At 33.9% G+C, this 12,160-nt stretch overlaps 1 protein-coding gene across 1 annotated transcript; it reads left to right on the top strand.

The window, feature by feature from the left end:
* Positions 1–163: 163 nt before the first annotated feature.
* On the top strand, positions 164–11,433 carry prodha (proline dehydrogenase (oxidase) 1a). The gene is made up of 8 exons (XM_016272455.1): positions 164–612; positions 1,935–2,143; positions 5,248–5,288; positions 6,654–6,820; positions 8,428–8,603; positions 10,573–10,671; positions 10,744–10,832; positions 10,917–11,433. The coding sequence occupies exons 1-8, from the start codon at positions 283–285 to the stop codon at positions 11,105–11,107; spliced, it is 1,302 nt and encodes a 433-aa protein (XP_016127941.1). The 5' UTR covers positions 164–282; the 3' UTR covers positions 11,108–11,433.
* Positions 11,434–12,160: the final 727 nt, after the last annotated feature.

The following is a 12,160-nucleotide window of genomic DNA, read 5'->3' as shown; positions in this document are numbered from 1 at the left end:
CAAATCCAAACAAAACATTTTCCCAAAGTAAAGAAAAATCTTTATATATCAGGTGTTTAGTACAAGTAACTTTAGTATATGCAGTGACGCAATGGGCCAGTGCGGTGCGTCACAGATCGTGAGCCAATCACAACTCAGAGTGCTGCCATACATTAGCATATTTTAAGCGCGCTTGAATGACCCTCCAGTCTGGGGTGTTGCCACCTCATTCATCTAGAAATCTCCATCGCTACAAGAAGCACTGGTATATTTCCTTTATCACGTCTACCTAACTTCATAAACATGTCTTACTGTAAAGTAATACCCGCTGTGGCCAGAGTAAAGCCGGCTCACTTGTTTGGCGCGAGGCTTCGCTCCACCGCAGCAGCATCCACGCAGCACAAAGAGCTGAAGAGCGACGACGCGCCGCTGGATCCGTCCTGCGCTGTAGTGGAGAAGCCCTGCGAGGTGGATCTCATCAGCCGCAAAGCGCACACGGAGCGCCAGAGGATCTCCATCGACTTCGACAACACACAAGAAGCCTACAAGAGCAAAGACACGCTGGAGCTCCTCAGGAGTCTGCTGGTCTTCAAACTCTGCACCTTTGACTTCCTGGTTGATAAAAATAAAGAGGCGAGTTACTTTCGACTTTTTGAAAAAGTAGCGAACTCTGTTACATTAGTTGCAGTGAATGTTACTTTTTATTTATTTATTTATTTTCTTAAATGTAACTTTTTTTTGGTGTTATTTGAATGCACACATTAAAATAATTTGGTTACTTTTATTCATTCAGTTCTTACTATTATTATTATTTTATTTTTTTTTACAAATAAATATTATCTATCGATATCTGTCTATTATTCATCTATTCATATAATGTATTTGATAATATATATAGAGAAATTTAATATATATGATAGTCACATATTTTACTCAAATTTACCCTGATCTTCAAATTCAAAAAGTTTTCACCCCCGGCTCTTAATGCATGTTTTTTTTCTTCTGAAGCATCAGTGAGCATTTAAACCTTCTGTAATAATTGCATAGTATGAGTCCCTCAGTTGACCTCAGTGAAAAAAGATGGATCTCAAAATCATGCAGTCATTGTTGGAAAGGGTTCAAATACACAAAAATGCTGGAAAACCAGAGAATTAGTGGGACCTGAAGGATTTTTCTGAAGAACAGCAGGCAGTTTAACTGTTCAGGACAAACAAGGGACTCGTGAACAACTAGCACTAAACTAAAAAACACAGCTGTGGATCAGTCAGGTAACAACACAGTATTAAGAATCAATGGGGTCATTTTTATAAATTCAACTATTATTTTCTCTTGTGGGCTAAATGGGAACATATTTTATGTGAAATATCTTATTCAGGTCAGTACTAAATAAACAATAACATGCATTTTGTCTGATCCCTCTTATTTTGGTAAAATAATTAACATTTAGCAGATTCTGATGTAAACTTTTGACCTCAGCTGTATACGTCTATCCATTTATGTCTACGTTTATCTATATATATTTAGTATAATGTTTATATGATATATACACCTATTCTCTATATATATATATATATATATATATATATATATGTATATATGTGTGCGTGTCTTTTTTCATTTTCATTCTAATTTTAGTTTTAGCAATTTAGTTTTTGTCATTTTTAGTCTTTTTTAAAAAAATTTTTTTATATGTCTATCTATTTTTTATAAATTTTTATTTCAGTTTTGTTTAAGTAGGCTACATCATACTAGCTGAAAAAAAACCTTATAAAATATAACCTTATACCTTACTATAAAAATATATATCTTATCATGTAAGTTTTATTTCAAATAAAAATATATTCACAATTATATTATACAGTTATATTAAACATGTTTGTTTGTTTTCAGACACTAGGCAATTTGTTTGTAGCATTGTTTAATTTACATTATATTCCTCAATTTTCCTTCCACAGTTGATGGACCTCAGCAAGAAGGTTTTTGGTCAACAGCTCTTCGAGAAACTGATGAAAATGACCTTCTACGGCCAGTTTGTGGCAGGCGAGGACCAGAACACCATCAAACCTCTGATCGAGAAGAACCAGGCGTTTGGCGTGGGTTCGGTTCTGGACTACAGCGTGGAGGAGGACCTGACTCAAGAAGAGGCTGAGAAGAAGGAGATGGAGTGAGTATGAACCCAAGACCTTGTTTTCCTTTCCTCCGTCCTACACAGAGAACAAAAGATGCATGACATTGAATTGCAGCCAGAGTTTTGACTCGTCAGTGCCACTGAATCCTTGCTACACTCTTGGCTGCACTAGTGGAAACAGTCTCCCATTACCTTCTTCCCCATTGGTCAGTTTCGGCCAAGGCCCACCACCTGATTGGCTAAAAAAGGGAGGTGTTTTATCCTCCTCCCTCACAGAATGCAGTCACATGAGGCTGAACTAGGAAATCCAGGCCAGCATGTTGAGTAACTCAAAGCCTGTCACGAGCAGTTGACATTTGAAGGTGTGGCGCAGATAGCCAGAATTATGAAAAGCACTGAGGTTAATTCTTTATTTAGGAATACTTTTTGAGCTGCTAGTTCAATGCATTTCTTTTAGGAAGGTTATAAAAGCACAAAAGGGAAGCTTGTTTCATCCCACTCCCCGTGGGAATGTGCTTTCATCTTGTTCAAGGAAAAAAAGCCAGTTTGCTGAGTAACAACACGCACACACACACAGACACACACACACACACACACACATGCTGCAAATGTTATGTAAGGTGTTTTGGGGAAGATTAGACCTAGTATGCAGTTAGAATATTCTCTCAGGGAATTACACCTTGCATTACAATGATAACATATTCAAAAACAAGACAGATATTATTCTCTGTAATAAATCATTGGGCTGCTGAGAACATTTTACAGCCTGTGGTTTCCGAAACAAACATGAAACAATACTTCAATAAAAACAGTTACAACATGCAATCAGCTTCAAGGCAATAAAAGTAGATTGCTTTAGGCTAGTCATTTTCATCTTTAAAGGGGTCATATGATGTGATTTAAATTGGCTTTCACCGTGGACGAAGCGGAGTCCAGCTCCTTCGTCGAAATCGCCGGCTGCGCCGTTCTCAAGCCCACCGCCTCTGCTCACTGTAGGCCGCTGTGTGTGACGCTGTTTCGTTGTGAAAGCGAAACTACTTTGTTTGGTCTTTCATAAATGGACACGACTAGAAATCAGTGGTTAAATTGTATTTACAACACTGTTTCAGAACACTTCAACCCAAATATTGAGATGTGTGCAGCACATTTTATGAAGAACTGTTTACTGATCCTGGTAGAGCAGACTACAATGCCGGCTGTTCTGACTCACAGACTGCAAGTACGTTTTTTTATATTTAAAGAGTTTTTATATTTTATATATTTAAAGCAAGTTTTTTGGGCAGTGTAGAGTAGGGCTTGTTGTTTGTCATTTCTCCGATCACAAATGCAGACATGGTTTTATGTTTACGCTAAAGAATTTGCCACTGATGATTCAAACATGAGTTTTGGGCAGTGTAGAGTAGTAGCACTTGTTGTTTGTCATTTCTCCGATCACAAATGCAGACATGGTTTTATGTTTACGCGGCACGATGCAACGCAACGCGTAAAAAGACAGTATAAGTCATTATAATCCATAATTATGTCCCCACTGGATGCAACGAATGCCTCGTTTATAATGGGTTTTCATGTTTCGAATGATGAATCATCGCTCCGACCTGACAGGGCATCAACAGTATGTGAGGGGCGTAACATTTCCGTCACACGCTTGAGGTATTCGGCCAATCACAATGCACTGAATAGCTGGCCAATCAGAGCACACCTCGCTTTTTCAGACCGATGAGCTTTGTAAAAATCGATGCGTTTCAGAAAGGTGGGGCATAGCGCAGAAACAATAATGTACAGTATGTGGAAAATAATGTGTTTTTTGAACCTTAAACCGCATAAACACATTTCATTACACCAAATACACCAAATAATGTTATTTTTAGCAACATCATATGACCCCTTTAAGGTTAAGGCAAACCTCTATCTGTAAGTATAATCTGTACTATTCTGCTTGTGCTACATGCATGAATTATTATTTTTTTTATCATGTGACTTATTGAAATGGTATCTGGCATGACATTCATGTGACTTATCTTATGTATTGTGGTTTATTGAGGTATATATTTCCACTTTGATGAGAATTTCGTCAGCTGTTTTTACCACGTAAAGCCTGACCTATGCAATAGTAGTCAGGAAAATGATTGAACCTTTAGACAAAAACATTTGCATATGTTATTTGGGTGCTATATTTGATAAATCAGGCTTTTATGGCTTTAGTATGATAGAAGAATAGAGCTTATTATCAAGGAAGAAAAAACGGCTCAATTTTAATCAAACTGCAAAGAAAATTACAAAATTGCAATTTGGTTCAGATGCTGATATTTATATGGACAAAAAAGGAAGATGAGATCTTTATAACAGATTCTTACATAAAATACATATAAAAAAAGTTACTCAAGTAAAGTTGCTTCAGTCCAGTAAGTGTTCATCTGGAAATATTACTAAGAATATAAAAGTTATTCTTGTGCTTACTTTATAAAAATCATTAAAGATTTCGTCTCCGTTAAAAATATCTACATTTTTGCAAGCAGTATTTGCAGCATTGAAATGGTTCATAATAGTTCACGAGCGCATGCTGCAGTATGAACGCTTGCAACACCATGTCTTGTTTGTACAGAAGGTCGGGTCAAATACTTGACATATTTACCATTCACATGCTTCAACTTTGAGCTTTTGCATCAGAGTGTTGCCACTTTCAGTTTTTTTTGCATTGGATTGTTTTAATTTCCCTCACAGCCAGACTGGCAACAAAGAGAAGCAAAACTTTTTTTAAATTCTAAAAAAGAATTTTCATCCTCCTTTAAATTTCGAAACTGCTCTGAAATTGATTTTAGATTAATTCAGTCTGTTGACTGAGACTCGTGTTGCAAAGTGAGTGACGCACGGTGTGTGACTGCAAGCGTTTGGGAATCAGACGGGTTCCCGGCCGAGTGTAGAATATTGTGTTGTGTGTGTGTGTCTCTGGCAGAGTGTTCGGTGTGTGTGTTGCATCATTTAATGGCCCCCAGTGAATTTATCACCTTTTTTAGCAAGGCTGAGAGGAGCTCAGGTGTAAAATGTCCTGGTTTAACAGTGACACATTTGCAGAAACTTGACCTAGCATCATTAAAGCACAACTTTCCACATTATCATATTCTTTTCGCCTTGCTTTTCAGCTCCTGTGTTTCTGAGGCTGAGAAAGAGAGTCATGGTAAGTACAATAAATGACACTAAATTCAAAATATTTGAACTACATTTAAGCATTTGAAAACTAGACAATCGCACAACCATCTCGTTTGTGTTTGCACATCTGCACTTGACCAAGGAGACGCTGGTAGATAAACTCTCGTTAGAAGCAGTTCTGGTGGAAAAGTATTGCTCAGTACTTTTTAACCTCGACTGCTGTGTGACGTTTCTCTTTGATCGCCCAGTTTAAGCATTGAATAACACAGGAATGTAATCAGGTGGACGATAAAACAAAGTCACAATAAAACAGCACACCGTCAGTTTGTTTTAACTTCTCCTTGCTCAGGAGGTTTTTAAAATGCCTGTTCTCAGCGTCACAAGACTGACTTCTTATCTTCTGTGAGATAAACACACAAAACACTGACGAGTATGAAAAACACACTATAGAGAGAAATGGTTTTAAAAATACAATGTCAAATGCAAGGAAGCTACAGTTAACTGAATACAAACAAGTTATGGTCTTTATCTCCATAAAGACAGACTGAAGATGGTAGATCAATTGTACATTTGAAGGTCTAAATGAAAGAGTTTTTATCTCTGCAAATGCTGAGGTCATTTATCTAAAGCATGTGAATTCTTGAAACTGAAACAGTCCACGGAATAGACTTGTAAAGATCACAGTGATTTTTAGAGGCCAATAATATATCAAATTTAAAAAATCTGTGTTTTAATTATTGAATTATGTATATTTAAAATAGTCAATGATTTTAATGTAATAAAATGTCAAATAAAAAAATAATATTCATTATAATTATTATTTTAGTATTTATTAAATCATTGGTTATGATAATTAATAACTAATATAATTTATAAATGATTAATAAACTTTACTATTATTATTGAATTATCTTTATATATATATATATATATTTTTACACTTGTTAAATTATTTTTAATAATAATAAATTAAATTTATTTATACGTAATACATTTTTAAAAATAAGTAAAATATACCAGAACTATACCATAAATGTATTTATTTGTTTTTTATCTAAATTATTTTGTTTAAATTCATTAAAGTGTGTGTGTGTGTGTATATATATATATATTTAAATTTTTACATAAGTGTAATACCTTAAAAAATCTTAAAATAATTGGAACTGTGTGTGTGTGTGTGTGTGTGTGTGTGTGTGTGAAATGTATCTTTATCTTGCTGGCTTATTCACCTGTTTTCAGTGTGAGAAATGAAGAGTATTATTGTGATTTGTTGCTCTCTTAGTTTCCAGTCGTAGTAGTCTTGTTGAGCGTGCCAGCTGTAAAAGTGTCCTGCAGGCGGTCTGGTTATGTAACGGTGTTTTCTGAAGTGTATTATTACAGCTGAAAGGCATTGTCTAAGCTCATGTGTGTTTGTTCCAGCACGCTGTGGTGAACGGCGTGAGGCTGATGGTGGACGCAGAGCAGACGTATTTCCAGCCGGCCATCAGCAGGCTCACTCTGGAGATGCAGAGGATCTTCAACAGAGAAAAACCCAACATCTTCAACACCTACCAGTGCTACCTGAGAGTGAGTCGCTGAAACACACACACACAGTTCAGTTCCTGCCAAACACACACACACACATGCGTCCACACCCTCAAAACCTGCTGATTCACATCGCTTCCACACCCAGATTTCTCATTTATCCTGCCATAATATGGATCACTAAAGGATCAGTCAATCCAAAAATCATATTGTCATTATTTACTCATCTTTATGTTATGTCAGGCCTGTAAGATTTCCTTTCTTCTGTGCAACACAAAAGGAGATGTTTGGCAAAATGTTCAGGCTGCCCCAAAAATGACATAAAAGCATTGAAAAAAGTCATCCATCTGACTTGTGTGTCCAATTCCAACTTCTTTTGATACCTAAAATTGATTTAAAGATCTGTTTTGAAACTCTGTAACCATGGAATAGACTACATTTGTCTGAGTAAAGGTTATAATGGTTCATTAAAAAAGTAATTATTGTTTATATTTCAAGTAATATATTAGTGCTAAAAGCAACTGTAATGATTTTCATAAGAATTTAGTAATTACAAATAAATATGTATATATGTACAGTTATTATATATAATTAAAATAATTTTAATGAAATAACTGAAAACGCAAAATAAAAATGATTTAGAATATATGTAATTTGTTAACATTTAACGTTAGTGACATTCTCATTCTAATTGATATTAAATTCTAATATGTATGTTGTACATTTTTAGAATTAATGTGTGTATATATTTTTAAAAAATCTAAATAAAAAGGAAAAACTACAATAAATGTAATTATTTATTTGTACAACAGAATATTCATGCTGCTCCAAAAATGACATTCCAATGAAAATTTTCAGTACTTAAAATTGAAATGAGGAACGGACCCAAATTAAAATGCAACCATTTTGGTCGTTCATAATTTGCAATTTGGATTTATAATTTTGTTTTTGTCACAGAATGAATCATGATGACAATGCTGTAAAAGCACTACAGGTGCATCTCAATAAATTAGAATGTCGTGGAAAAGTTCATTTATTTCAGTAATTCAACTCAAATTGTGAAACTCGTGTATTAAATAAATTCAATGCACACAGACTGAAGTAGTTTAAGTCTTTGGTTCCACTGTGTTTTCTGAAGTCCACAGTCAACGCAGCCATCTACCAGGACATTTTAGAGCACTTCATGCTTCCTTCTGCTGATAAGCTTTATGAAGATGCTGATTTCATTTTCCAGCAGGACTTCATGCAAAAGGAGGCCCAACCAAGTATTGAGTACATGTGCAGTAAATGAACATACTTTCCAGAAGGCCAACAATTCACTAAAAATGTTTCTTTTATTGGTCTTATGAAGTATTCTAATTTGTTGAGATAGTGAATTGGTGGGTTTTTGTGAAATGTGAGCCAAAATCATCCCAATTAAAAGAACCAAAGACTTAAACTACTACATTCTGTGTGCATTGAATTTATTTAATACACGAGTTTCACAATTTGAGTTGAATTACTGAAATAAATGAACTTTTCCACGACATTCTAATTTATTGAGATGCACTTGCATAAGACCTTCTGTGCATCTCTCTCTAATGGTTTTATGGCACTTATTTAGTTAGTCTGTGTGTGTGTGAGTCTCATGACAAGCACTGTGTGTGTAGGAGGCGTATGATAACGTGTCGGTGGATGTGGAGCTGTCGCGGCGGGAGGGCTGGTACTTCGGTGCGAAACTGGTCAGAGGAGCGTACATGTGTCAGGAGAGATCTCGCGCGGCAGAGATCGGATATGAAGATCCCATCAACCCCGACTATGAGACCACCAACAGGATGTACCACAAGTACGTGCCGTGCAATGAAAACACATCCTACAAATGAAGGAAAACTCGAACCGCACTATTATTTATAGTCAGCATTTTCATAATTTGACTGCTGTGCATTCATTGCTGTTAATTCTTGCTGATATGTTTTTGAAATATTGTTTAAATATTTTGTTATTCTATATAACCTATTATATGATAAAATAATATTTAAAATATATTCGTTCCAATAACCCATTTCCCGATGGGAAGAAAATATTTGAAAATATATTGTTTAAAAATATATTTACTTTTTTAAAATTCAGTTTTACTCCACATAACCCATTATCTTATGAATATTTAAATTTTATTTCATATAGCCCATTATCTGACGAAAAGAGAATATTAAAAAAAATTATTCCATATAACCCATTATGCAATTAAAAACATATTTAAAAATATATTAATTGTTTAAAGATATATTTAATTTATTCAATTTTATTCCACATAACCCATTATCTGATGAAAAGCAAACATTTAGTAATATTGTTTAAATATGTATTTTATTTAATTCCACATGATCTATTATCGTATTAAATTAATATATATATTTTTTTTTTTACGTTATTCCACATAACCCATTATTGATGCAAATATTTACAAATATATGAATTGTTAAATAAAATAATAAACTTTTTATTTTATTCCCCATAACCAATTATACAATGAAAAGCTACAATTTGGAATTGTATTAATTGTTTAATTTTATTATTTTATTTAGTTCCAAATAATCCATTTTCTAAAGAAAAGCAAATATTTGAGAATATATTATTGGTTTAAATATGCTTTTTAAAAAAACAAAAACAGAAAAAACATTAGTTCTGCATAACCCATTATCCAATGACAAATAAACATTTAAAAATATATAAATTATTTAACTGTTAATTTAAATTTTATTTAATTTTTCCCCATAACCCATTATACAATGAAAAGCTAGTATATATATATTAGTGCTGTCAAATGTTTAATCGCATCCAATCGATAAAATACAAAACTTTTTATCCAAAATAAAATTTTGTTTACATTATATGTGTACTACGTATATTTATGTATATATAAATACACACACATGCATGCATATATTTATGAAAATAGGTTACGTTTATGTATTAAATATATTTATATAATAATATAAATGTATATACATATAAATATTTTCAAAACATGCTGTATGTGTGTGTATTTATATATACATAATAAATATACACAGTACACACGCATATAATCTGTAAACAAACGTTTATTTTGGATGCGATTAATCACGATTAATCGTTTGACAGCACTAATATATATAAGAAAAATATATGGGGGTGTGTATATTCTCTCTCCCCACTCTATATATATATATATATATATATATATATATATATATATATATACATCTTTTTTTTTATTCTACTGAAGAGCAAACATTTTACTTTATTTTATTTCCCGTAACCCATTATACAATGGAAATCTAATTTTAAATTATATTAATTGTTGAAATATATACATTTTATTTGTTTTTGTTATTCCATTATCTGGTGAAAAGCAAACTTTTTTTCTTTTTTTTTTCTTTTTTTAAACCTGTAAATTCTCATGACCCGAGATTGAACCCTGCCCGTTGGCATTCTGCATGATGAATTATATAATCATCTGTGTCTATCCTGCACATTTGCCCCACACAATGTAACATATAATTTAGTTTCTCTCTCTTGTCTCAGATGAATACTGTATTCGTGACCAAACACACCTGTTTGCCTGTGCCAGGCATGTTTTGTCCATCAATATCACGTTACTAACATGCGTCATAATAACACTGTAAATATTTGCACGCACACTGTGAGGGGAATGTTTCGACAAACAGTCGTTGCTACAAACAGACGCACATACTTTAGGATTACTTCTTTTTATTCATCTGTCACTGATCGATTCCTAGAAGCTTTCACGAACCCTGATCTCTGTCTGTAAGGTGTCTGGAGTACATTCTGGAGGAGATCAACCACAACAGGATGGCAAACGTCATGGTGGCGTCTCACAATGAGGACACGGTCAAATTCACACTGGAAAAGTGAGTCCAGAGCCAAAATGCATTCGGCGTGATCAGAGATCGATTATCGCTAACGTGTGTTTTTCTGCACAGAATGAACGAGACGAGTCTCTCTCCCACTGAGAATAAGGTTTGCTTTGGACAGCTGCTGGGGATGTGTGATCAGATCAGCTTCCCGTTGGGTGAGTGGAGAGAAGAGCAGCGTGGGAGGGAGCAATGTCTTGATTCTGATGCTGGTGTTGACATGCTTGTGCTTTTGTGAGCAGGTCAGGCGGGATTCCCGGTGTACAAGTATGTGCCGTACGGCCCGGTTAACGAGGTCATCCCGTACCTATCGCGCCGAGCGCAGGAGAACCGCGGCTTCATGAAGGGTTCGCAGAGGGAGCGCAGCCTGCTGTGGAAGGAGCTCAAGCGCAGACTCTTCAGTGGACACCTGCTCTACAAACCTGCCTACTAAACCACAACATCAACATCAGCCGCATTCAACAGATGGACCTCTTTCCCTACCGCAGAGCATGACCATGTTAGTGTGGGAAAATCATCACAACATGGACATTTGATAGGTTTTATAGTTTGTCATCAGTGGTTGTGTAAAATAAACTAAACTGAGTTAAAGACATCATGAAACTGCATTTGCAATGCCTTTAACTTCTGCAATGTGACGTGAAACAGAAAGTGAAACAATGGAAGTTAATCTGATGAAAAGCAAACCTTTAGAAATAATATATTGTTTTTAGATAGATAGATATTTTTTCCAATGAAATACAGACATTTAAAAATATTTTTTCTTATTTTATTTATCCCACACAACCCATTATCCAATTTAATATATTTTATTTTATTAAACCTAACTCATTATCTGATGAAATGCACAAATTTAATTTTTTTTTAATTCAACAAAACCCATTATCTGATAAAAAAGCTATTATTTAAAAAAAAAAAATTCTTATTGTATTTATCCCATCCTACCCATTATCTGATTTAATATAAATTATATTTTATTCTGCATAACCCATTATCCAATGAAAAGAAAACATTTACAAATATATTCATTTTTATTTATTTTCTTATTTTATTTATTCCACATAATAACCCATTATCCAGTGAAAAGCAAACGTTTAAAAAATATTCATTTTGTATTTATTTTCTTATTTTATTTATCCCACATCACCCATTATCCAATGAGAAGCAAAAAATGTAAATCTATTTTGTTTAAATATATTAGTATTTTATATCGACAACATAATCTATTATCTGATGAATAGCAAAAAATTGAGAAATGTTCTTTTTTTAAAAGTTTATTTTTGTATTTCATTCCACAACAAATTGTCAGATGAAAAGCAAACATTTGAAAATCTATATTAAATGTTTTATTGTATTATTCAGTGGGAAATAATACAGGACAGGGGCCAGTTGCATAAACTTGTTAACGACCAGCTAGCAGTTAGCCAAGTAGTAATCAGTCTTATTTTTTGTATTCAATGTAGACTTATCTAGGTTTTTATGTAGC

The sequence above is a fragment of the Sinocyclocheilus grahami genome, unplaced genomic scaffold, assembly GCF_001515645.1.
Source record: "Sinocyclocheilus grahami isolate Dianchi unplaced genomic scaffold, SAMN03320097.WGS_v1.1 scaffold70.1, whole genome shotgun sequence".
Taxonomy (NCBI): Eukaryota; Metazoa; Chordata; class Actinopteri; order Cypriniformes; family Cyprinidae; genus Sinocyclocheilus; species Sinocyclocheilus grahami.
The sequence above is the reverse complement of the archived record's forward strand: the minus strand, read 5'-3'. Positions and strand labels throughout refer to the sequence as shown.

Bases quoted from the DNA above. Each gene is read 5' to 3' on its own strand.
- prodha (XM_016272455.1), top strand. From the start codon at position 283: ATGTCTTACTGTAAAGTAATACCCGCTGTGGCCAGAGTAAAGCCGGCT. The intron at 8,604-10,572 runs GTACGTGCCGTG...TCTGTCTGTAAG, and splicing joins ACCAACAGGATGTACCACAA to GTGTCTGGAGTACATTCTGG. The intron at 10,672-10,743 runs GTGAGTCCAGAG...TTTTCTGCACAG, and splicing joins GTCAAATTCACACTGGAAAA to AATGAACGAGACGAGTCTCT.